At 38.8% G+C, this 27777-nt stretch overlaps 1 protein-coding gene across 9 annotated transcripts in view; it reads right to left on the bottom strand.

The window, feature by feature from the left end:
* Positions 1–3515: 3515 nt before the first annotated feature.
* Positions 3516–27777, bottom strand: part of cntfr (ciliary neurotrophic factor receptor) — a 308146-nt gene continuing 283884 nt past the window's right edge. For all 9 annotated transcript variants that reach the window (XM_023961133.2, XM_078956136.1, XM_023961135.2 and 6 more), the window contains 2 exons: positions 9006–9132; positions 3516–4973 (listed from right to left, as the gene is read on the bottom strand). In XM_023961133.2, the coding sequence (XP_023816901.1) occupies position 4973; positions 9006–9132 (128 nt within the window). In that variant the 3' untranslated portion in view covers positions 3516–4972. The remainder of the gene's footprint in view (positions 4974–9005; positions 9133–27777) is intronic.

Raw genomic sequence — 27777 nt, forward strand, 5'->3', positions numbered from 1 at the left:
GATATAGTTCACCATGTGGAAAACACTGATAATTATTTCCCAAAATAAGTAAATTTCTTATGATCCTTTAACCAGATTTTCTCTTCTGTCATTCAGCAAAGAATGATTAAAAAAAAAGTTAAGACATTTTCTGTTGCCAGCTTTACGATTTACGAGAAAAAAACTCGCAAATTTATTAGAAAAAAAACCTCGTAAATTCACAAGATTAAAGTCGAAGTGAGCATACAATGCAACAAGTGAATGGCACACAGCGGCAGCAGCAGCACCAACTAAACTTAGTTGAACAGGTGAGCTGAATGTTTATTTATAACGTTACAAATGTTAACAAATTGTTTACAATTTATTAATGTTTTATTTATTGATTGGTGGCTTGCAGGATCTCTGCAGCCTGTTGATGAAGCCATCGGTGTCCCTCCAGCTGTCCATTTCAATCCCGTCTTCCTCCACAAAAGACGAGATCTCTAAGTCTGTGTGACGTCTCCATCTGAGGAGGCGCACTTTTTGGCATTTTCAATGTTCTAATGCTAATGTAACAGACAATTTTCATTCATCTTTGTTTTATGTTAAAATGAGACGTTTCATCTGGAGGGGGCATTTGTAACAATGCTTTTCTTCCACTTTGGTGTTTTGTGTGTGCATGAAAGGTTCATGACGTACGGTGACAAATGGACCTCTGGGTATGTGAATGAAAAGAAAAATAAAGTAGCAGTCATCTACACCCAAACGTGTCTCTGAGTTCCTTATTTTACATATAAAACTTTGCTTTATTGACACCAAACTACAGTAGTAGCCAAAAGTTATCTGGAAATAAAGCTTCACAAAATGCTCTACATTTTTCATCTTTAAGCTAGGCTCAGATAAACAACTTTGGTGTTTTTTCTTGTTAATTTATGACCTTTTCTCGTAAATTCACAACTTTTTTCCCATAGATTTAAGAAATTTGAAGTCGTAAATGTATAACTTCATTACTCCATCTTCTAAGTTCTTTGTCCCTTTCAGGGTCACAGAGCTGCCGGAGCCTATCCTGGCCACTCGTAGTCGAAGGCAGGGGACATCCTGGACAGGTTGCCAGTCTGTCACAGGGTCTCAATCACACACCCATGCACACATAACATGTTCATATTCACACCTAGGGACAATTTAGAGTAACAACTTAACCTATGAAGCAAGAAGAAGAAGAAGAAGAAGGAAGGTGGAGTCCCCGCAGAAAACCAGCTCATGCACGGGGAGAACATGCAAACTCCACACAGAAAGGTCCCCCATTGGTGTTTTGGTTCAGGTCCCCCAGCTGGGACTTGAACTGGGGGCCTTCTTGCTGTAAGGCAAGAGCGCCATCCACTGCACCACCGTGCAGCCCAGTTTAATTACAAAAACTGTTTAATTACGACTTTATTCTTGTAATTTAAAAGTTCTGACTTTTTTCTCGTAAATTTGCCACTTTTTGAGAGGTAATAAAAAAAAAGTTCTTTGTTAACTGGCTCTAAAACTCCATTGTATGGGAGTTAGAGTAGTCACAGTAATGCTAGTTTTAGCTGTATTTTTTCATGTATACTAAACAAGTTTGGGAATTGCAAGTATTGTGAATTTGTTAATGTGGTTAACACTTCTTATGTGGCCAATGTCTAGCGTGTTACAAACAAGTTCTAGAGGTATTGTAAACTCATTTAATAAAGTCTGTCTGACGTACAGATTTATCTCAGACTCTTTTGTCACATTTGATGTGCCTTTTACTTCGGTGTGCCTTTTATGTGACAGAAGGTAAAAAATTGACAGTTTATTGACGGTGTGCCGTATAATCTGGTGCGCCCTACGGTGTGGAAAATATGTTAATGTCAACACGCTACACCAGGGGGAGTCAAACTCATTTTCACGAGGGCCACATCAGCATAGTGGCTGTCCTCAAAGGGCTAGATATAACTCATACATGTAACTAAATGTAATGATAAATAAATGTAACTACTCCTTAATGTTAAATAACTCATTACAGTTGCATAGAAAACATATGTATGCTTGTTACTATAGCATAAATCCTTTTTAATTTGATTCTGTCAGGTTAGGTTAAATGGACAGTGTTTAAGTCCTAATCTATAGTTGCCCAGTCCGATATTTCAAGTCAGATTACCCCTAGATATGAATAAATACTCACCAATTCTATTTGTTATTCTAAGAAATTAAAAACTTTTATGCTCTCGCGGGCCACATAAAATGACATGGAGGGCCACATTTGGCCCGTGGTCTTTGAGTTTGACACATGTGCGCTACAGAAAGAAAAAAAAACAACTAAACCAAACAAAAACCAAGTTATTTATTTTCTGTAAAATTTCAATCTTTTCTGAATAATTTATATTAAATATGACCCTTTTTGGTCTTTTAAATACAGCCAAATCATCTTAACTGTATTTTATATAGAGCTCAATGAATCAAATAAAATAATTCCCAGTATTTGGATTTGAGCAGGGCTGTACGGTGTAGTGGTTAGCACTCTCACCTCACAGCCAGAAGTCTTTGGTTTGAATCCCAGCTGGGACTTTTCTGTGTTTTCCTCGTGCATGTGTTGGTTTTTTCTCCATTTCTCCAGCCACTCCAGTTTCCTCAGTCCAAAAACATGTACCATAGGTTGAATGGTGTCTCTAAATCGCCCCGGAGTTTGAATGTGATCGTATGTGTCGCCCTGCAACAGACGATCTGCTTCAGGTCAGGTGGACCCTCTTTGTCCAAAGGCGGCTTTGGAGACGGACAGATGGATGGATCAAGCCATTGGATATGAATGATTCTTTAGAGAGGATAAATAGAAAGAAACTTCCAGTAGAATCAAAGTCAGTGAGGATGACTGCTGTTATAGGTTGGTTAAAAGGTCACTATTGTGTGCCATAATATGTTGAAATGGGTATGTCAAGTGCACTAACATTTCTCGCTTTTAACTTATTAGTCAAACCGGTGTGTAACATGCGACGTTGCAGTAAATAAAAATAAAGGAAATATTCTTGTCTTTAATATTTTTATTAAATTTATTTGTATAAAGTTGAGCTTGAGCTTTTTAAGAGAATGCACCCTTTTGCACTGATGCACCAGATCTCAAAGATCTTTTCCACAAATGTAAACAATGCCTCGCAAAATTGTTTTTCTGACACATCTGTCAAATCAGTTTTGGATCAATTTTGAAGAAAACATTTCCTCTTTTTCCTTCAGAATGTCTTGATCACTCCCAAATAGGGCCTAAACTGGAGCATAGGCCTTGCAAATGTTTGACAAGAAGTTATGTGTGGTTAAAGTTTAGAGGGTTATTCTAAAACTGAGTGAGGCACACAAGATATGTAGTCATGATATCAACCTGGCTCCAGATTGGCAGCAGCTATCAGTTTGAGTTTTATAGCAGTGAAGCTCATTTTGACTTTTTTCTGCACAAAAAGAAAAAAAACTGTGGATCGTTCTTAAAAATTCCCTTTTCTCTCTCCTTGAATACCTCCGCAGACCGCCCTCTGAATTGAACTGTTTTGGAATGAGAAAGATCCCCGTTTGTCAGAAATCATTGTGAAATGGTCACATTTAATTGTTGAAACCTGTCATTGTATATACATCTATAAAAAAGACCGCAGGTTACGACATTCTACAGCTAATACATACAATATTATCATAATTAAATAATAAACTTTTGTTCAATGTTAAAGTTACATATCATAGTTTACAAAATAGGATCAGGGAGAATTAAGCTGTTATAAATGCCTGAAAAAGTAAAGCCCTATATGCATCTTTTTTTAATCATTATTATTATTTCAAAAGAAAAAAAGGAAATTTAAGCACATCAATATTCCATATATATAACATGATATTAACTGATGATATTGGCTACTGAATGAAAGAAAAACTGCAAAAAGACAAAACTAATCTTTGTAAAGGTCTCAAGATTTTGGCAACAGAGTTGGGTTATTTCAAACCACAGAGCAAAAGAAAAAAGAAAAAAAAATCAAATACACTGTACCTCCTATCAGTGTTGCAATAACCAAACTTGTTACCATCCACATATAATCATAAACAAAAGGGGTGGGGAGAAAAAGTGTTCAGTCTGAGATCCACTTTATTTTCTTTTTCTTTTTTTCTTGTTTTAAAATGTTGTTTACAATTCAGGTCCTTCTTGCCAAACAATACAAGCACAATATAAAGTTTATGGTCTTCTTGGTCTTCTGTTGGTTAGTCCTCGGGATGAGAAACAGCTGCTCCGTCGTAAGAGGGATTCTGAGGCGTCAAGAGTCTGATCCATAATCGTCTTTGTAGAATGGTGCATTTCCACCAACAGGAGCTGCAGGGTTCCCTCAGTTTTATTCCAACGTAGAGTTGGAGGGCGCCATTCACCGCTGACCAGGTCGGATGGGTCGCACTGCACATACAAACTTCAACTCATGTTGAAGGCAGGCACGGGCTCCATGAATCTCAGCAAAACTGCTTTGGAGCCTTTATGTTGTGGGTGCAGATAAGTCTTTGGCTTGATGATTGAGTTAAGGGGGTGGAGGGCTTCTGCAGGCTATATGTGTAAGTGTGTTTGACTTTACAGTTTAGGTAAAAAGAAAAATAGTGGGCAAAAAAACACTGTGAGTTGTTTTTTTAATTGGGAATCCGTTTTCTTCCTCTAAGGAGGAGCTTAAAAAACCAAAATATAAAACACAGTTACTTAAAAGTTGTTGTGGTTCTGTAGAGTTATTCCTGCTGTTGCTTTTGTAAGCCACAATAATGATGATGATGATGCCATTTGTGAAAGATCTCATGAAGGACTTCAACGGTGCATTGAGTCATCGCCATCTGACTTCATTTCTAGGTAATCGTGGTGAGTAACTGCTATGGATAAAAAAAAAGATCAATGCACTGTTCTGGAAACATGTGCAAAATAAAATAAAAAAAACAAACGAAAAAAACAACAACATCAGCCTTCTCCTTATCCTCTTCTTCTTTTTTTCTTCTTAGAAATCCAACATTTACATCTAAAAAAAGAGACAGAAGCAGAATTGAAGCTCTCACAATCAAAAAGAGGCTTTGTTGATGTAAATGCTTCTCTGTTATGTAAACATTTTTCTTGGCTTATCTCTGAATATGGTCAAATACTGTTTTTAAAAGCCAGAAAAAGACTAAACTTGCAATATTCTATACTGCAGGCTTGTGCAAAGATTTAAAACCTTGTTTGCAGACATTCAAGATGTATTATTTAAATTGTTTTATCTTATCTTATTCAATATTTGTTCCATTAGGAGCTAGAATCTAGATATAATTAAATGATTATTGAAATGAGTCAAAAATCATTTGCTCCAAACTCTTGACAATAGAAAAACTTGATTTAAGAGTTAAAAAAACTCAGATAGCTTGATTCGAAAAATGTTCATTATTCTTCATCATTTATATACATTTTCAAGTGCTGAAATTTTATTTGATTTCTAAAGTCAAAAAGAATCACTGTAATTTTTGGTTCAATTTCTTCGATGCTATTTCAAAGTTCAAAAAATTGTGACATGTTAAAATTAAGAATAGGTGTTAGTTTTAAATTTATGAGGATTTATATTGGCCAACTGACGCTAATATCTCAATTTGTTAATTCTGTTCCAAAATGAGCCTTGTTATACTAGTTTTTTGTTACTATAATCAAAATGAACAACAATTCAAGTTAAAGTCCCATACCTTGGTGTGTGACAGCCTATACAGCTTATTTTTAGCCTGTGTCTTTTCGCAATGAATCTGTTACAGTGCTCTTTTTTTTGAGCAAATCTTGTAGTTCAGTGTTATGGAAAAGTCTTTCTGTTAACCATATCCAGTTGTTTTAGGTCTTGGACTGTGATACATGCTCTTAAGTTCAAATGACTTCTTATCAAAAATGACAATTAATAAATTTAGAGCTAGTTTGACATCAACTCAAATTAAATAAGTTGAGTTTGTCTGTACATTGCAAAAGATGTAGCCTTAAATTGGAAAGGAACACAAATCTTATGAAAAAAATCACTAGAAACAGTCATTTTTACTTAACAAATCTTTCAATTATATGAAAATCTAGAAAGGTCTACATAAGCTTTAAAAAAGGAAAAATAATCTAAATAAGGCAACTGTTACAATTATTTCAAATTAATAATCAATGCACATGTGTCAAACTAAGACCCACGGTACATATATGGCCCGCAGTGTACAGACTGGTGACCTGACTGCTGACATCATTTCCGGGTGAGCCTTTTCCAGTGCTAGTCGTGTCTGACTGCTCTTCTCTTGTTTGGTATTGCTTACTCTATAAGGGCTATCTGGTTTAATATTCACATCTAGCACCTTTTAGTAGCGAATACACTACTGTTAAACTGCTTGCTGTTCACCTTTCTCATTTTGCTAGATAAACCACTTTTCTTTACCTAAACACAGTTAGCCTTAGCTTAGAACCTAGCATGGCCACGACTCCTTCCACCTTTCCTCCTTTCTCCTGCTCCATGTGCCATATGTTTAGTGAGGATCCTACCTCCTTTAGTGAAAACAGCGGTAGGTGTGTTAAGTGTAGTCTTGTGTTAGACTTGGAGGCCAGGCTGGAGCAGTTAGAAGCGCGGCTCCGCACAGTGGAAGCTAAGCCGGCTAGCCAGGTCGTTACTCGTAGCTCCCCGTCGCTCCCCTCCTGGGGAGTGGGAGTGCTTCCAGACTCCAGTTGGCTCATCCGTGCTCCAGTTCCTGACCGTTTACCTCGCCTTTGCTCCCGCTTCTACACCTGGCTGTGGATCCTGCCTCTGGCTCATCTCTGGCTCGTCTCTGCTCTGTACCTGACCGTGTACCTCGTCTCTGCTCCTGCTCCTACACCTGGCTGTGGTTCCTGCCTCTGGCTCGACTCGCGCCCCTGACTGTCCCCCCAACCACGGCTGGATGAAGCTCGTCTGCTGGACTTTATATATGTAGTTGTAGATTTAGATAAGTTAATTCTTCTCTAAGAGTTCTGGTAAATCGCCTGTCCATCCTGGGGGAGGATCCCTCCTTCATGTGGGCACCCCTGAGGTTTCTTCGTTTTTTCCGGAATCCGGTTTTTTAGGAGTTTTTCCTTACCGCGAAGGGGGGTCTAAGGGCAGGGATGCCAGTATAGCTTAGTCAGTTTGTTAGTTCATTTTAGTATTTTCCTATTGAACACTTTGTATTTATGATCCTTTTGAGTTCATGTTTACTTCGAAGCCCATCGAGACGACTGTTGTTGTGATTTTGGGCTATACAAATAAAATTGAATTGCATTGAAGTGTAATCATAATTGGCCCGCGAGATCATATTATATGTGCTTTAGAGCTGGCCCGCTGTATATACTGTACCGCTAATACTACAAATCCCACAATGCTTTGCTAGTACGTTGGCATGCAGCCGAAACCGGCTAGAGCTCCTTTTTCTTTTGACAGTCACTTACAGCCATGCTCCAGTCACATCGGACAAAATAATTTCACCCTCCACAAAAATGGCCAATCAAAAGATGGACAACAGGAGCTTTCCAGACAGCTCTGCTAAAATACTAGGTTTTTCTCAGCTCAGAGTCTGACCCCACACATTGATGAACTAGCTTCTAAGAAAAGATTCCTGTTATCTGGCTTAGACCAATGTGCAGAGTAAATCAGAGTGTAGCAAACTGAGATTGAATATATCTATTTCTTCTGCACTTTTTCTATTGCAAGTCATGGTCTGAAATGGTTGAAATGTTGGATTTTTATTGAATGATATTATTATTTTTGGTTCTTTTGTTGTTGGTTTTAAAAAAGATTTAATTCAAAAAGGGACTTAAAAGGAAATAGGGTGAGACATACTTTATGTATTTATTTATTTATGTATTTAAATAAGAAAAGAATGCCATTGATGTTTCTTTTATTTCAAATTTTACTTCTCGTGTTTTTGTAATGTCAACCTTTGGTTGTTCCAGATTCTGTGTTTGCGCAAAACTAAAGTTTGTTTCCATATGAAAAGGTTAAACATTACATATCAGTTGCAGTTAATTTGAGTTTGACACCCCTGATTAATGTTATACAGTCCAATAATGAGTCAAATGATATTGACTACCGTAATTTTAATTATGATTTCCTTATCTTTAGATTCTAGCTCTTAAAGCGTAAAATATATATGATAATATATTGACCTCTGGCACACTAAAGAACATTTTTTTACTTAAACACGTTTCTACTCCGTAGTAAGATTACTTGGTCCTTGTGGATGCTGCCCATTTCATGATGTCAACCTAGAGTCAGCCTCAGCAGCGAATCTGTGTTACGGCTACGAAAACACACAACATCCTTTTTTTTGCCAATCACTGCTTGCTTTGCGGAGAAAGTGGGTGTGTGTGTGTTGACCTGAGGGCGGGGCTGGCAGCACAGACTCTTCCTGGAATGGGCTGTTCTTCACTTTCATACATAGGAATGTGAGAACCCAAACGTTTTTGTGGATTGGGAGGGGCTGCTGCTCAAAGCGCAGGTTTTTAGAGGAATATTCAGTAATGCATAAATTGATCAAAATACCACTTTGGAGCTGTCTTTTTGAGCTTTTAAGTGTATTATAAGTTAGTTTTGGATTTTACAGGCCATTTAATATGACAAAAAATGACCAACTGTGCTAATTTGGAGAAAAGCTTGGAAAGGTGTGGAGCAAGGAGAAGTTAAGACAGTTTAAAACCTGGTTAAATACCTTGAAGTTCTAAAAACAAGGTTATGGTCTGGATCTTTGCAAGTACCAAATAGTTGGCAGTGTAGAGCCACAAAAATCTGTTAAAATATGTTGCACTGCTAAACATACCCTTTATTCTTACCCCATTGGAAGATTTTCTTTAAATAAGAAAAGAAAATCTGCCAGGGGAGACATTTTTTTGTCACTAAAACATGTTTTCTTAAACTAATATTATTTCACTTTAAAAAAACTTTCTTAATACTGTTTTTTCTTGCAAAACAGAAAATAAGATGTTTTTTTAAACAAGGTTTTTTTTTCCTTTCTTAACATTCAGTTTTTGCAGTACATGTTGTTTGTTGTGTGCAGGAGCTCACCATATGAACAGCAACAGCATTCCTAAAAGTAAAGGAGAGAAAAACGTAAAGACCCTGGCAGCTCTGCCCACTGGAGGTTCAGCCTTCTGTGGTGCGTTGGAGGATGGGATGGGAGAGGTTCTGGTCTCTGTAAAAGAAAAGAAAAAAAATTCTGAACATTTTTTAAGTAACTCCACTGGATTTGTGGTGACTTGGTTTGTTTTTCTGCTCTTTGATGGGATTTTTTTTTCTCTTTTTGGTCACACGATCTACAATAGTGCTGTTCCCAAGGGGAAAACAATCAATAAGCTACTTTGATGAATAGACGATGAACGGCGCTCATCATAACGGGAAGAGGGGACGAAAGAGAAAGGAAAATACAGCGAAGAGCAAAATCAATTCTAATCTGCAAGCACAATCAATACAGGACTTGTCAAGGCGGTTATGAGGTGAATCGGCCAAAACGAAGAAAAATAAATAAATAAATAAATAAATCCAATTTATTGTCATGCCGGAGGGAAAAGGTAAGAGGGAGCAGCAGGAGCAAAGTAGATATGAAATATGGTGACAGAAACTGCAGGGGGAAATTGAGGTTAAAAGCCTGAAGTAGATCAGGAAGTGGATTCAAAAAAACTCACTGAAAGCACTTGGTCACACTTTAGAAACATGCAGAAATTTGCATCACCTTCATTTTTATCACACCTTTTTCGTAGAGGACATACACAAATTTCATCTTATTGCAGTGTCACTGGTGTTTGAAGACTACAATGATATATGCTAATTATCACAGCATTATCATTAACAATAATAGTAATAATTTAAAAACTAGTGATTTAAATCTGTGCTTTCACAAATGGACATTATGTGTATGTTTACAGAAAAGTCCGTGTCAAGAAACTTCTGCGCACCAGCAGCCATGGCTCAACTTTTTAATTCTGCACAGAGCAAATTGAGCTGGCAGGAAATCAGGCACTAAATAAGCTTTGAGAATGAAGCCAATTAAACAGAAAAAAACAAAAATAATCTGACTCCATCTGAACCTTTCTCCATAAATTTAACTTTACACAAATTAAGGGAAGGACATTGTTTAAGCAGCACATTTACTTTTAAGAAAAGGCTCAAGAGGCACCTTTTCCACCTGGCTTTTAGCTAATTTTCCTACTAAGTAGTAATATAAACACCTCTTAAACAGCCTGGAGGGAATTTCTCAAAGTATCAAACTCTTCACTTTTACCATGTAAAATGACACCCATCTGGAACAACCCTGACATCCTTATAAACAAAAAATGTTACATTTCCCAGCTTGACTAGCAGGGGGCGTAACACTACTAGAGCACTTAATTATTGAAAGAAGACACCCCAGGAACCACAAGAAAAACATGGAATAAACAACTTCTTGGAATATCAGCAACTTAAATCTATGATTACTAAAAAGTTTAAATACAATGACAATGACCTAAAACTACAAGAACTATTTAATTATTTGATTAATTTTATATAATAATGAATAAAATGCTCTCCAAAATATACAAACTCTTATGCAACCTAGATAATAATATTTCAATTCCAATAACAAAATTGGATGCAGACTTGACTAGCAGCAAAGATCAATGCTTCTGGTCAGAAATTTGTCTAAAAACCTTTAAACAAAAAGTCCAAACTTGCAACTAATCCAAATCCAAAACTCTTCACAGAATTTACTGTACTTGACAGAGAATATTCAAGATGGGTCTCAGTAACTCGGACATTTGTTAGCACTGGGATAGTAATTTACCCGACAGTATGCATGCACTGTGGTTCTGTTCACCTGTGCAGGCTCTATGGCAACAGGTATGTGCTGATGTATCAGTCAGGGTTAATGTTTCAATCACAGCTTCACCCTCACTTTGTGTGCTTGGTGACATGAGTGCCATTGATACAGAGGGAGAGGAGTAATATCTATAATTTGCCTAACTTGTTGTAGACATTTTCTAAGTAAAGTTCTGTGTGTCTATCAACCTACATCACCACCACGTCTCACGCCGGCCTGAAATCCGAACAAGGTTCCGACCCAGGTAGGACAAAGATGGAGAATTTTGAGAAAATTGAAGTTCCTGAGGAAAACAATACATTTAATGGCACTTGGGCAGATTTGTCTGCTTTCAACAACTTTACCAATATGATTAATATGTAATGAGGAATAAGCAAACAACAAAGTCTCAAAAGTGGCAAGGCATTCCAGAATAAACACGCAGCTTTTGCCCAAAAACATCCTGATCCAGATGAGAAAAAAAAGTCGTTTGTTGACAAAAACTATTGGAGAAGCGGATTAACTGCTAGTTAATTACAACATATTTGCTAGTTTTGTGACCTCTCGGGAAATAGGTCTCATCAGAACCCGTTAAATGACAAAGGACACAAAAAATGTGTTATTTCTCACAAACTTTAAAAATGTGTCAAAAATTTACTGGAAACACCGGGTTTTCCAATGGCTGTTGCGGTTCCATGTGTTTCAATTTCTTTGGAAAACTGATCCAGATGGCTCTGGCTAAAGGTTGCAGATACTTGGTCTAGCAGCTGTCCCCAACAGCCTGCAATGCACTTTGGGGGAAGGAGCGACTTGGCAGTGGTCCCCCTGGTTGCCACATGGATTCAGGCCCCTCTCATCTCGGTTTTAATTGCACCTTAGACATGTATGACCCTTGGTAGGGGGTTGCTTGGACATCACTGCGAGCGAGCAGGAGATGTCCTTTCAGTCCCCTACCACAAATTTTAAATGTATCCTTTAGCACACAAACCCTTTACATCACAACAATATACACTCCAACCCTCACACACATGCACACACTCACACACGCACAAAGACACAAACATACACAAGGAAGGTGGGACCTCTGCTCTTTTGTCCCCTACCCCATCCCTGGCGGGGAGAGCCCTTGGCAATGGCAGGACAGCAAGCCTTTAGACTCAGTCAGAAAGAGAACGCAAATGCTGAGAACACATTTCACCCACCTCTGTGCATGACAGCTAATGCTACTTTAAGTTTAATTTGAAATACGTGCGGCCAACAACAAAAGCCAGCCTTTGACGCTCTTAAAATACAGGTACGTGTGGACAATGCAGCAATGTGCCATCTTCTCTTCTCCCGCACCTTGTGCATGCTCAGCGGGGCAGATCAATGCGCATGCACTCCTGGGCTGTTGTGACATCACAACAGCTCATTAATTCAAACAGTTTGTGCGACAGTTTCATTGACAGCGATTTAAAAGGAGAAATACTGAAATGATTTCTTATTACATTTATTCTCTTTCACAAAAAATGCCACATGCACATGTCAAAAACTCAAAAAACATGACTTTAAGAAGTTTAATCAATTTAGAATAAAGATCTTCAATGGTTTTTTTATATCTATTATGATCAAAACATTTCCAACTCTCAGACTGCAGCTCTGCAGACTTCCCTTCGCTCAAAACTGTGGAGGTGAACAGGGGGTCACATTATATTTTCTATGCTCTTTTTATTATGTATTACAGGGGTTCCATTACATTTTAAGCTCATTTGATTATGCATTTACTTGATTCCATTTATATACATGAAGATTGTATTGTGAAATATGCTTTCTTGCTTCAAAATGAATAGTGAAACCTGCATGCCAGATGAGATGTGACGAGGTCAACAGCAGGCTTGTCTGTGATTCCTGGTCTATGTTTTCTTTCTGTGCTGGAGTTTTTATGAAACAGACACCTGCTCATTGCAGACTAGACTTGTATCCTTGAGTGGCACAAAAATATCTTGCACGCACAGAGTCTAATGACGTATTTTATATGTTCACATGTTGCTTTGCTGAACAATAAAAAAAAACTGGCTGGTGAAAATCGGGGAGAGAGTGGAGCCCCAAAATGCCTAACAGGTCATGTTTTTCCACCTCTCCCCTTTTGCAAAAGGTTTGAAAATTCATGCAGACTCTTGTGTGTATTTTCATTTCCCAACTGCAAATTTTATTTTTGGACGTCCTGAACCATCCGAATCGGCGAAGGCCGGACGAGACAGCAACAAGCTACTTTAGAATTAGTAGCTTAATTTAGGTTAGCAAGCGTATCTTACCAAGCTGTGGATTACAAGGGACCTAAAGACTTTGCTGAATGAGAAGAAGAGGGCCTTCAGGTCAGGAGACAGAGAGTGGCTGAGGAGGGTGCAGCACCAGCTGAGGGCCAATTTGAAGGAAAGTAAGAACACCTACAAGGGAAAACTCAATCAAAACAACATGAGAGAGGTGTGGTGTGGCATGAAGGCGATCACAGGATGTGGAGGGAGAAACGGACCATGTGAGGGCCACAGGGAAAGAGCCCAGGCTGCCCCCCCCCTCCTACAACATCCGCACAACCCCCTACCCCTTCCTCATTTACCTTGTGCCCATCGAATCAGACTGAAATCATCCCCCACCCTGCTTTTGGCTGTGACGACCTGCCAGGTGAGGGGACAGCTGAAAAGAAATAACCAACGCAAGGCTTCTGGCCCAGACGTCATCAGTCCCAGGATACTTAGGGCCTTTGCAAACTAGCTATCCTCAGTTTTTTAGTGCCTCTTTAACCCTAGCCTCAGTCTGGAGAGGCTCCAGCCCTCTGGAGAACTGCATATCTAGTTCCTTTTCCCAAGAAGACTGAACAAGCGATGGTGTCCACAGTTCTTCCTGTCCCCAAGAAGACTGCTACAGCTGGCCCAAGTGATTATCTTTCTGTGGCCCTCACGTCTCACGTGGAAAAGGTGTTGGAGCACATTTTGTTGGCCCACCTGGCTTCTGGTGAAACCATCTCTGAACCCACTTCAGTTTGCCTACCGGCCACGCCTGGGGGTGGATGATGCTGTCATTTATTTGCTGCAGCGAGCTCATTCACACCTGGATGGCAGGGGAAACACTGTGAAAGACACATTCTTTGATTTCTCCAGTGCCTTCAACACCATCAACTGGTGACTGGGTGAAAAGCTGCTGCTGATGGGTGTCGGCGGGTCCTTGGTCTCCTAGATCCCTGAGAACTTTTCGAACTGGCCACAGTTACTTTGGTTGGCCAGTGTCCTGTCTGATGTCGTGATGAGTGGTGTGAGAACCCGACAGGGCCATATGCTCTCTCCTTTCCTATTTACCCTGTACACCAGTGACTTCCAGTACCACTTAGTCATGTCATCTTCATAAATTCTCTGATGACTCTTCGGTTGTTGGCTGTATAAATGGTGAGCTGGAGGAGGAAAACAGGCAACTGGTGGATGAATTTGTGAGTTGGGCTGGAGTAAATCACCTGTTGCTCAATGTGGACAAGACCAAAGAGATGGTGACTGATTTCAGAAGGAAACAACAAGCTTCCCAGCCCTTCGGCATGGATATGACAGAGGTGGAGGAGTACAATCTGAGAGTAACCAACAGACTGAGATGGAAGAACAACAGCACAGCTGTACACAAGAAGGCCTGCAGCGGACTTATCCTGAGAAAACTATGGTCCTTCAATGTCTGCAGAAAGATAATCAAAATTTTCTACCGGTCTCGGTGGTCTGCTGGGGGGGCAGCAGCAAAACTGCATTTACATAGACACAAATTATCAGAACAAAAGCCTGATCAGACTAAAAATGTGTCATGTAAGCACACCATTCGAAATACTCCAATCAGACTAATTCAGATTTTCTTCCGATCGAGATAGGCGGGTAATGCCAATTGATGATCCAATCGTGGTGCATGTAACCACTTTATTCCAAACTGTGGGTCATTACTGTACTGGCTTTTAAATCATGCATAGATGCTCTGGCGCTCCAGAGGAGGCTTTGGAGCATGAACGGGACCGGCTGACTGATCCCCACGAGTGAACCAGAGCAGCCCGACTCATGGCATCGTATTTGTAAGCAGGGGAGGGTGCTTTGTTGTGGTGTGCACTCCGGAGGAGGCTTCAGACCACAGTCTGTCCGACTGCTCTGCGTGAGCTAGCTGCCGGACTCCAGAGAACCACGTCTCCCAGGAGAACTAGGTCTCCGAGCAGCTTCAGAACAGTGTGTGAGCTGGCGGAGGCGGAAATGCTGCTCCGCCTTGTACTGAGAAATCATGCAAAAAAATCACATGAATTTCTGTTTCCAATTCTATCTAGAAAAAAAATAATGTTTATTCCCACATATTTACGTGCAGCAAAGATGCACATTGGGGCATTACCCGCATGGATTTTAAGTGCATCCAAGCCTAAATGTTGTTGTTGGCACGTATTAACATAATCCTAACCCTTCTTTCAGGTCTGTACGGCCAAAACAAAGCACTGCCCACACGTATTTAGAGCAAACAGTCACTTAAAAAAAATAATAAAAGCATGTTTAGAAATTATCTCGCCCCACGCCGCAGCTTTGTTTGTTTACAATGAAACTTGCTGTTTCTTCTTATACGGCCATTTCTGGTATTTCAGATAGTTCTGCGAATGTCAATAATCGGAAAATGTTGTTAAGGGCCCATGTATACAATTCAATTTTGCACATGTAACCACAGCGATTGACACAAATTGACCGAACAAACAGATCAGAAAAGCTTGCTCTGTAATCGGATGCATAATGGACACTTTCAAAGCAGTGACGGAGAGGACTTTGAATAAGATTGTATGCATCATGGATAATTCTGAGCAATCTCACCCTCCTCACTTGATGGACAGCATAGCACCTTTTTCAAGAGGCTATGGCAGCTTCACTGCCACACCTTATGATACAGGATATCATTCCAACCTCACTCTATTGGATAATATAATCCATCATCCTTGTGCCATAGATATGATCATTTGATGTTTGTTTTCTAAAAACTCTCTGGATCAGACTAATTGCTTCCCTGATTTTCGCTACTAACTGTTGAGATTTTCTGTGAGCCTTTACACTGTTGCTGCAACAACCTAATTTCCCAGGCTGGGATCAATAAAGTATCCTTATCTTTTAGCTTATCTTCAACTAGAGTGAGGAGAGCCTAAATAACTTGCAGCTAACATAAATCTGCAGAAAATTACAGCTGTTTCTGTTCATTGCCAGTTATCTTCAGCATGGCTCTACAAATAAAAATACCACAGCTTTTTTAAAACAAGTCTATTGCTTAAGCTTCAGGCAGCATTTACACAGGGAAGATGTTTACCTCCCAGTCTGCAGCCTCTTTTTCTTTTTGGGTAAAGCATACGATTTCTTGCAATTAGTTGCACTGTCTGACAGTCTGGTAACATCAGAGAGAACTAGCCAGGTGTAAAATAACCAAAGAAAAAGAAACTAGTGCATATTTTACACCTGTAGAAGCTCTGTGCATTTAAATGCAATGCAATAAAATGTTGTGCTTCCGTTGAGGAAAATAAAAATTATGCAGAAATAATCTGCCAGTGACAAGAAGATAGACAATTATGGTGCATGTCAGGGAGGAACAAGCTAGTTGAGGACAAGACAACAATCGGTGAAGGAAGAACTCATGAACAACCGTGACAGGGAAGCTTTCTTATAAGGGGCGAGCAGGAGGAAAGCAGCAGTAAGGACAGAAACAAAAATTGAAAATGCTATGAGACTTTGTTTAGGCATAGATTTGCTCGACACCAAATTTCTCCATGAGTTGACACATCCCATTACAAGACTGTATTTAAGTATTTCCCTAGACTAAAAGCAGGGTTTGAACACTTTTTTAGCAATGGTTTTCCGTGACTTTTAAAAAAACTTTTCCATAGCCTTTCACAGAATTTCCAAAACCAAAAGTAAACACATTCCAGGCAGACCATGTAGTTGGTGCTGCTAAATCAAACCAAGACACATATTAACCCTTGTGCTATCCTAGGCACTTTAACGTTGGGAGTTGGGTCATCTAGACCCACTAGACAGTGCGCTGAACCTTTTTTCTTCAATGATTTGTGATCTTCACTGGTGTCCATGGATTACATGAAATCTTTCCACCTTTATCCGCCTTTGTCATGGTGGGAATATGTCAAAGTAAGGGTGGGGTCATCTAAAATACCACAAGGGGTAATTCATCCAAGTTTTTCTATAGCCTTTAAAATTGCAGTCGACGTATCAACGGATGTTTCTGTTGGTATGGAGAAAACTGTAGTAAAGTATGGAAGCATTACTGCATTCAATTTAAAAAAACAAACAAAAAACACGGGTGATCTTCGATCTAATATTTTTCGTGATGTTTGTTTTAATATTTTTAGGAATTCATTGATTCTTGAGAGTCAGGACAAAAGACCTTCAGAAAAACTGAATCTGTTCTATTTCATTTTCAAAAATATCTTTTGATTTTCCTGATATTTATTGTTTTATACATTTTAAACCCTCATCTTTAATATGATATCAATGTTTTCACAATTACAAAGACTAAATGTTCTATAATGCTGGTGACTATTGTGACCTAATGCCAAGGACAACAGAGATCAAATGGGACATCTGATCACTAGTCATACATTTGAGCAAATATATCATAAAAAAGTAATTATCTAGGCTAAAACATAACACCAGTATTCAAAATTCCTTTAAATTTGACATAGTAAGTCAATCCATTTTAAATGGATGATTTTTATCCATAAAAAATACTTTTTACAAAGGACGTGTTTTGTCCCAACTCTTCAGAATCAGTGAACTGCAAAAGCAAAAAACTACAAACTTACTTAACTCATCTGCTCATGAAAACTATAAGATGAGTTGCAAATAAAATTTGAAAAGCCACAATGTGTCCATTTCATTCACAGGATCGGAAGATTGCCTTCCTATGTGTCAAAGTGTCCTTAGGCAAGACACTGAACCCCACCTTGCCTCTGGTAGAAGGTTGGTGCCAGTGTCCGGCAGCAGTGATGCCATCAGTGTGTGAATGTGTGTGTGAATAGGATTCTGACTGTAAAGAGCTTTGGGCCTTTGAGGAAGGTAGAAAGCGTTATACAAGTATACAGCATTTCTGATATTCACAAGTTCTGGCTGTAAAAATGGCTTTATCCATGTATTAAAATTAGCAATATTTTCTGTATTGATCTTTGTGTTTCATAGATTCTTTTTTTGATCAAAACCTTTTTAATGGCAGTAAATCTTTCAGTGACATAAATGTAGAGCACTAATGAGGCAAACGGAGCTGTTGAGATGAGATAAAATAAAAATTGGTGCAGATATGACATCTCTCTGTCACCTTTCAGCTACAGCATTACAACATTGGTGAATGTTGTGATTTACAGCACAGTGAGTGGAGTATCTCCTGGCAATAATTCAACTGAACTGTTGCCACGGTGAGGCTGTTAGTGGGAGAGACAGAGTCAATGTAACTAATATGAACTGACTCAACTGTGCTTCCATTAATCCAAACTGTCCTCCTGTAAACAGGCAACATGGTATAAAACATAAATGGCAGGTTATCTTTCACTCCCTCTACATTGCTGCACTCACAAGTCAATCGACAATTTTCATTGCGTTGTATTTACCTTGGATTTTCTCAGTAGTCATGAAGCTCATGAGGTGTAGCTTTTGACAGAAATAATTCACACACATTTTGTGCTAAAAAGCAAATTAGCATGTGTGACTGGATTTTTCAATAGTGTGTCTAAAAAAATCCACCGGTTTGCCCAGCAATTCTGTGGGGGAAAAAAAGCATAATTGCAGCAACTCTGAAAGTCTCATTCCTGTATGTGTGCAGGTGTGACACACCTTGAATAATAATGGTTGTTTTTGGGAATCTACATTTGAGTTGTTCAGATTGGGTCCGTGCAGACGCTCCCTCTGCACACGTGCCGGACATGTGCATGTGACAGCTCGGCTTGTTTACAGCGGGACTCATTTGCTCTTCTGGTATTTTAGAGAGTACTGCGCATGCCCAAATGATTTATTCCGACCTAAAGTGTGGCCCATGGAGAATTATTTATAATCGGAAAGAAGTTTGCACATGTAACCGCGGCTAATGAAACAGTCGCAAAGACGCTCTGTTTGAAATTAATGACCTGTTGTGATGTCATAATGGCCAAGAGCTGATGTGTTCTCCGCATCTGTGCTCCCTCTCTGACCGAGTTTGAGAGCTTGCTGTCCTGCATTAATCAGATTGCATTAACCAGACAGGGAAAGATATAAAAATAATAATAAAAAGAATAAAATCAGGGGACCTTTTTCATTATTGCCTCAATTAACAAAAGATCATAAAGTTCAGGAAGCCCAATCAGGCTGGCTCCCCATCCTGCAGTGGTTCTCTGTCTGGACACCAGCTGGCCTCCTGGGAGCATAGTGATCTCGATCGCTCCACCTCCATTGGCCCTGCAACACACTGTCCAGGGTGTACCCGCCTTTGTCCAATAGTAGCCGGGACAGGCTCCAAAACTCCCGCCTGCCCCGAAAGTGATACAGCAGGTTAAGAAAAATGATGGAAGTTCAGGAGAACTATCTGATGGCTCCACTATATTGGATGTGTTTTCTATCCACTGTCACTGAAAATTTCCCGTGCCCAAAGTTGAGTCCTTGATTGGTTGATGCAATGCAGTGATCTAGTCAGAGTTCAGATTTTTTAACTCTGGCCCGCCACGGCACGCCGCCCAAAATCGCACTCAAATCATGCAGCTGCCAGACCTTAATGTCGTTTGTGAAGTTCAAGTCAGAGGAAACTCATTCAGAGCTGAGCCATCTGAACAATGTCTTTAAGTGTCTGCAGATTTGAGCTCAAATAGATGTTGAAAAAACCCTTGCCCCCCTACATAAACAAGAAGTAAAATAATAACCATCAACAAAACTTCAGAAAGCGTATTTCAGAAAGAAGAATATATCTATATTTTAGATGTAAAATTGGACTCCTTAACATAGAAGTCAATGGAGCTTCTACTGGTCTTTGGTGGAACTGCAGCTATCAGTACTTCCTGGATTGTGTAAATTTGGGGAATGAAAATTGAAGGCATGGTTTCTACTTTTCTTCTCACAAAACAAATCACCCTATTTTCCAGCATACAATGCTTCACAAAAGGTTGGGATTCAGGGAGCACAGAGTACACTGTCAGGTATATGTGAGGTAAAGACACTAAGGATATATAACACAGAGGGTTCAGTGCAAGGTGAGTGCATTTTAAATGCTTCAAGGACAAAAATAGCCTACTTTGCCAAAGACAACAGAAGGCAAATCAAACAGTCAGTAACAGTTCACCTGCAGTGAAAGGTTTTAAATTTGGGATCCAAAAAACAACTTTATCTGTAAAACACATTTCAGTGACCCTGGGTTAATGATGTCGAACTAGCAGATGACAGAAATTGCAGAATGAACTGAGAAGTCAGATGCACTTAAGATGGCTCTAAAAACCATTGGTAGAGAGCGTGTCAGTGGTTTAAAGGTTAAAAGACTATTGCCTAATTCTGAAGCTCTTTTGCAGAGGATATCATTTAAAACCCACAGACTATAACAAGTTGGGACAGCTGCAAGATAAACCACATCAAAGATAAATACTTAATACTTGGTATAGTTTAGGGACCAGGATTCATGCAGGGATCACCTTTAAAGGATTAAAAAAAATCTACATTCACAATTAAAACAACTCTTCCACTCATCTTTTTCTGTTTAAGCAATCACATGAAATGATGAAGATGGTTCAGACTGTGAAAACCATTTGGTCCCGACTGAGTCTGCTTATTCTGGTCCGGTCCGGTCTGGTCCTGAACCTTGTGTTAGGTCTGTATTCTGACTGCCATCAAGCAGCCTTTCCTTAATTGAACTAAAGCTTGTAAACAAAACCATGTGACTAAAAATCTCTTCAATCACTGGTCAGGAATTACAAGGGTGGGGTAAAGCAACCAGAGACAGAAATTAAGGAAGTCCTGCGCTTTGCAGTCCTTGTTGGATTCAAACGTTATATTTCGCTGATCAATTTTAAACGCCTGTATCAACATCAGATACAACACTTTTTACTTGCACCTTTGGTACTTTGGAGACAGTGCAGGGCGGTTACTGACAAGAAAACATCTAAGACGGTATGCTGATAAGTGTTAATGACATATAGATTTTCGAGAAAACAATGAGGCGCAATGTGTATGACGTTAAAAATTCTTTTAATGAACTTGTACTCATCCGATCACATTTTAACAAGTTGTTGTGTCTCATCGTAGTGGTGTTATGGGATTGTTTTTAAGAGAATTCTGTTAAAGAATTTATAAAGTAGCTATTATGATGACGTCACAGCAGCGCTGGGTGCGTAACGAGATACAGAAAAGCATGTAAGTTGTGTTTTTAGCAGTGTTAAAACAAAACGTTCTAACAAGTAAGAAGTAGGACCCTTTTTTCTCTTTGATAAAATGACAATCTTTGCTTTACATTTGTCCGCGGCTTCTTTCCTTCTTTATTTAAATCATGTGATGACTGGCTAACGCAAAGAGTCAGAGATAAGTCCGTCAATCAGTCAGACTTTATTAAATGCCTTCATGGTAACTCTAGAACTTGGTTGTAACATGTTACACATTAGCCACATTAGAAGTATTAGCCACCTTAGCACATTCACAATACCTGTAATTCCCAACCTTGTTTGCAACTCGAGAAAAACAGACCGAAGAAACGACACGCTGACTCGTTAGCTGTGTTAGCTTATTTTCAATAACACCAAACCTTGTTAGTAACACATAAAAGTAACATATTAACCCTCCTGTTATGTTCCGGGTCAAATTGACCCATTTTAAAGTTTGAACATCTAGAAAAAATAGTTAAAAGTATTTTTTTTGCATGAAACTTCTTCTGCTTGCCTTAAGTAGCGTAATTAACATATATTATGAAAATGGTTAATCTCACATATATGCAACCCCCCCCTGCATGTTTATATAACATATATGATGTTCGGGTCAATTTGACCCGGCAGTCAAAATGGAGGTACAAGGATGTCTTATTATAAGTAGTCTTGCTTTCTTTGCAGCTGTGAGACATATTTCAACCCAATCACACACATAGACACACACACACACACTAACACACACACACACACACACACACAAACACACAGGTGCATAGTTGTTATGACTGTTGACAGGAACCATCTATGTTCTCGTAGGAAAACTCAACCCACATTCAGTGGACACTCAACAGGGGAGAGGCAAAACATGTAAAAGATTCTCTGCATGGGAGTCCTTCCAACATTACACAGGCAGACCTTTACAAAATGAGCAGCAGAAGCAGAATGATGACAGTCCAGGAGGCTCTGGAAGTCATCACTGATCATGATCAAAAGAAGACTATCTTGAGCTAAATTCTGATTGTAATGATTCTGATTTTGAAACGGATGAAGGAATTGCTATTCCTGTTCCTCCAAGCAAGACATTCATGTCAAACAATGGTGAAATACATTGGTCTTCATCCTCAAATATGCGTCAGACAAACCTGTCTTCAGAAAACATTAAAAAGACAGTGCCAGGGCCCACCAGGATGGCAGTGACTCATGTGACTGTCAATTCAATTCAACTCAATCTAATTCAATTCAATTCCATTCCATTTTATTTGTACAGCCCAAATTCACAACAACTGTCATCTCAATGGGCTTCGTATTGGTAATTGAAAAAGTAAAACATAAAATAAAAAGGATCATGAATACATAGAATTCAATAGGAAAAAAACTAAATTGAACTAACTAAGAAAACTAAACTAAACTGTCATCCCTGCCCTTAGACCCCCCCTAAGGAAAAACTCCTAATAAAAAAAATGGATTCCGGAAAAAAATCAGAAACCTCAGGGGTGCCCACATGAAGGAGGGATCCTCCCCCAGGACGGACAGGCGATGTACCAGAACTCATAAAGAGGAATTAGTTTATCAAACTCTACAACTACATATTTAAAGTCCAGCAGATGAGCTTCATCCAGATGGAGTTGGGGGGACAGCCGGGGGCGCGAGACGAGCCGCAGACAGGATCCAGGTCAAGACAAGCGTGACCTGTGCGAAATGTGCTAAATTAATTTGCACAAAGCACAGTGTGATGACTTGTCACTCTTGTGCTGTGTAGATGTACAGACACACACACAAGTTCATATTGCGATTGCTTGTCTGTTGTATTGTGATTTTGTTTTTTTCTGGTTCATAGTGCATGTATGTAAAACAAAATTTCAAGATTATGTTTCAATGTTATGTAAAACTATTGTATTTTATACGTTAGTCTTTTAAAAGTAATACAGTAGTGGAAAATTCAAAAAAAGTTTGAACATGATTATTTTTAAGAAAAACTAGTGAATTATTAAATAATTGAATCACTTCCTGTTAGTGGTAAAGAAACACCATTTTAACTAAGTTTTTGAAAGAATAACTGGTAATGGAGTTAGTGATGATATATTCACACTGCTTGTTAGGATTTTCTTGGTTTCAGACATTTTTTAATTAATAAAACATGCACCGGGTCAAATTGACCCGGGAACATCATCTCTGTTCCTCACAAATGAAAATAACAGGAGGGTTAAAAAAAAACAAAAAAACTTGTTTGCATCAACATTGATCCATACATAAGGCACTTCAGATTGTAAGGCACTTTGTCGTTTTTTGAAGAAAATGAGTGTGCCTTGTAGTGTGGTAAATGTCAGAAAATATCTTCCTGTGACTTCATGCCACCCTAATATCTGAAAGGGTTTGGTTTTACAGCCAGTTATTAGCAAACTTTGTTTTACATTTTAACACACCTAAGCAGCACTTGCACACATAGTCTAGGTTTGCTGCATGCCAAAAAAACGTTATATCATGTGTATATAGAATAAGACATACAATGTAGGGGTAGTGATGCCTAATGCTGGAAGTTTGGTGCTAGACAGTGTCCAGTTTCTGTCTCACAGAGCCAGTGAGACCAAAACTCATCCCTCAGATAGTTCTGACATGAATGATGACATTTGAAGGCCTGGGCCAAGCTCCTTTTCACGTACAGGAATTCGGTGGCCTGCAACAGCTATCGTTTTCAAGCAAAGTCGACTGAATGTGCAGAAACCAAACTGCAGTAGCAGTTCATCTGCTATAAGACAAACGAAAAATGCGCTGACGAAAAATTGCACTGCAGGCAAGACAGAGGGAGGACAAAAGCAGGGAATGTTCTGCTTTGGGCTCAGAGCTACACAATCAATAAGTCCCAGGAAGTCTGTTCATCCACTATTCAGCTGAACATTCAGAAGATGTTGGTCAGTATTGAGATGTAAACAAGCTGATCAGCTGAAAGGAAGTGGGCCCTGGCTGAACTTTCTGTGTTCATCGGTCTGCTCCAAGACAGAAAATCAAATATTTGTCTTGTTTTCATTCTAATGTGATCCAAAACAAACTGTTTTAAACTAATTACTGCAATGCTAATTTCAAGAGAACGTCTGTAAAATTAACATTTTTGTTCAGTTCTTTCCTGCAGATTTTTCAAATAAAAAAAAAGTGTTGCAAAAGGTTTCCAAATTTGATAGATTTTTCATCTTATTTTCATTGTTGAGAATGCTGCAGAAGCAATATCATCATCAATATAGATCATATCAAATGTATTTTTAAATTGAATTCAGAATTCCGATTTTCTTTTAAATGTTTGTTGTTCACCTTTTGGCTTATCCCTTGAGGGGTCGCCACCAGCTTTTATTGATTCACACAGGTGGTTTGGCAGAGATTTTTTATGCCAGATGCCCTTCCTGACCTAACCGATATTTTATCCGGGTTGTGACCTGGAACAGGGGGACTCAGGCTTGGGCCCCCTTGTGGTTACATAGTAGAGCGAAGAGTCCTTTTTGCCCCCTGTGGGAAGCAAACCCTGTTGTCCTATGTGCCAGATCTACAGTCAGCCAACTGAGTCATCCAGCCGCATCAGCTTTTCTTCTTAATATCAAAGGTAAATTCATGAATGCAATAATGTGTCTATCAGCAGCATGAACAACAAAACCTCAAGTCATTTTATCTGCATCTGTAGCAGTGACTTCTGCACAACTGCAATCAGTCATCTTGCAAGTGACATCTGTATAAAGACTGCAACAAAAGGTCAAAGAGAAAAGAGATTGAGATTGAAGTGCAGGGTGACAAAAAACAGGAGTAGAAAGAGGGATCAATATATATAAATAAATAAAGAAAGAAAGATATGGAAAGAGAAACCTTCAGGCAAAAAAGGTGGTGGTTGGGAAAAGAGTGACCAAGACAAGGAGAGTGGGAGAGAAAGTACAGAACTGGCAGTTGGACGAGCAGAGGCATGACGTGAATCCAAATAACCCTCAGTTCTTTTTTTTTTTCTTAAAGTAAAGTAGAGACAATGCATTATGTTTTGACCCAGCATTGATTGGTCAGTGTACTCTGGCTATTATCAGACCAGAGGTAAGGCTTTCTAAGGTGTGAGATGGTGTGTTTTCCACTGTGCATTTGTGTATGTGAGGGCTCCAATTAAGTGCAAGCAGAATCTTGATCGATGTGCAGTCCTGCTCTTGACCAATAGAAGTCAGTCTTGTACTGTAAGAGTATTGACAGATGGTCCTTCTCTCTTGCTCCTTTTTTTATTCTTTCTTAGACGGTATGGATATGTTTGAATGTTAAAAATCAGACTTACATCTGAAATTCTGTGTGCTTTTGGACTGTTTCTTTTCATATATCCATGGGAACTTTATGCTTGTGGATCGATGAGGCTAGCTAGCATCCTCATTTAATGCTACAACCCATTAGGTATTTCAGTCCAGAATTATTTGTCTTCTTTTGTTGAAAAGGGGAAATACCAAAGAAATAAAAAGTCCAAGATGTGGTTCATGTGACAGTAATTAAAGAGAGTAAGTATTGCTTTTCCTTTACTTTGCACTAACCAGTGTCTGAATTTTTGGTTAAAGATCATCAAAACAGGCTGTTACTGGAATAAAAACAGGAAACCTGAGTTTCCATCTGTGAGACTGGCACAAATAGTAAAATATAGAAACTGCCAGGGAAGTTCATCAACTTTAAACAGTATTTTTTAAAATGATGCCTTTAACTATTTGTACTGATAACTACTAAAAATAATTTCATTTTCCAATATTTTTACACCAACATATCGCTCACTGCAAAAACATATTAAAGATCACAACAAAAATTAAAAAGAAAAACAAATGATAAAATACCAACATTAAATTTTAGTAATCAACACAAAATTTCAGAAACCAACACACCAAAAAATGTAAATGAAATAAATATGAAGAGATTCACAAAACAATTGTAATTTACAGAAATCAAAATGAAATGTTAAAAAATCTAACGCATTTACAAACCTCAAAAAGGTAGGTACTCTGAAAAACATTTTATAAGCATAAGTAATTTCCAGAATAAAAAAAAAAGATTATAAAAAGGAAACAAAAGAAGAAAGCAGAAAATTGGGTAAAGTTATTTGGCATGAAGTGATACTGGATATGCTCCACACTAATCATAAAACTTTTATTATATGCAGACAATGAAGACATTTCATTCTTCATTATGTGTTTCTGGAATTTTGCTTTGATTTCTAAAAACTTTTCTATTTGTTTTGCTTTTTTAATGGTCAGTTTTTTTTATTTTTATTTTTATTTTGCATTGAGTGATTTGTTGGAGGGATTTGCACTTCAAGGCCATTGTAGAAAACACTTTATTTCTACTTATTTATTACTGAAATATTTTTACGGGGCCAAATTGAAATTATTCCTTACAAACTCTGCCATCATCAACTATACTGCAAACTCTAATACAAAGAGATACAAAAACATTTCCAATACATTTGAAATTTTATTCAATTGACAAACAGCAGATCATAAAGATTTTTTAAACATATTTTGACACTATTTCAAAAAGTGCTTCCATAGCCATATTGCACAAGGAAAACATGCCAAAGCTAAAATAGTATTCCAGCTATGTTTGTTTTAAACAAAAGGTACTGCATTAGGTGTGTGTCAAACCTGCTGCAACAGGATTGGATACGTCAGAACAAAATACCATCAATATTTCTAAGAACTTCTCAATCATTAACATGAAAAAAATAAGCATATGCCTTTTGGCTTAATAATCTTTTATGCTAATTTAAGCTGCCCGTTCATGAAAACTGATGTGGAAAGTAATGTACCGGTACATTGAGATTGTGTGAAACATTCAAGTTTTATCAAAAAGAAGTGGCAGTATTTATGGGGGGGGGGATCACAGGTCATAGTTAAAAAGCTGTGTGATTGGACCCTTTCCCTATGACGCCATATGGGAATCCTTCTGTTGTCACACCCTTGCGAGCCGATGTCTTTTCCCAAGAGCATGACCCAGGTAGTATTTGCTCACCTGCCTCATGGTGCCATATGACACCTTTTGCAGCCATTACAGCTTCAACTCTTCTGGTAAGGGTGTCCACAAGGTTGAGGAGTGTGTTCACAGGAAGTTTTGACCATTCTTCCAAAGCGCATTGGTAAGACACACTGATGTTGGTGGAGAAGGCCTGGCTCTCAGTCTCCACTCTAATTCATCCCAAAAGTGTTCTGTCGGGTTCAGTTTAGGACTAGGTGCTGGCCAGTCAAGTTCATCCACACCAGACTCTGTCATCCATGTCTTTATGGACCTTGCTTTGGGCACTGGTGCACAGTCATGCTGGAAGAAGAAGGGGCCCTCTCCAAATTGTTCCCACAAAGTTGGGAGCATGGAATTGTCCAAAATGTTTGGTATCCTGAAGCATTCAGAGTTCCTTTCACTGGAACTAAGTGGGCAAGCCCAAGTCCCGAAAAACAACCCCACACCACAATTCCTTCTTCACCAAATTTCACACCCGACACAATGAATTCCAAAATTTACCATATTCCTGGCAACCTCCAAACCCAGACTCGTCCATCAAATTGCTAGATGGAAAAGTGTGATTCATCACTCCAGACAATGCATCTCCTCTGCTCTAGAGTCCTGTGGCG

Source organism: Oryzias latipes, chromosome 12 (assembly GCF_053564925.1).
Source record: "Oryzias latipes strain Hd-rR chromosome 12, Olatipes_Hd-rR_3.1".
NCBI lineage: Eukaryota > Metazoa > Chordata > Actinopteri > Beloniformes > Adrianichthyidae > Oryzias > Oryzias latipes.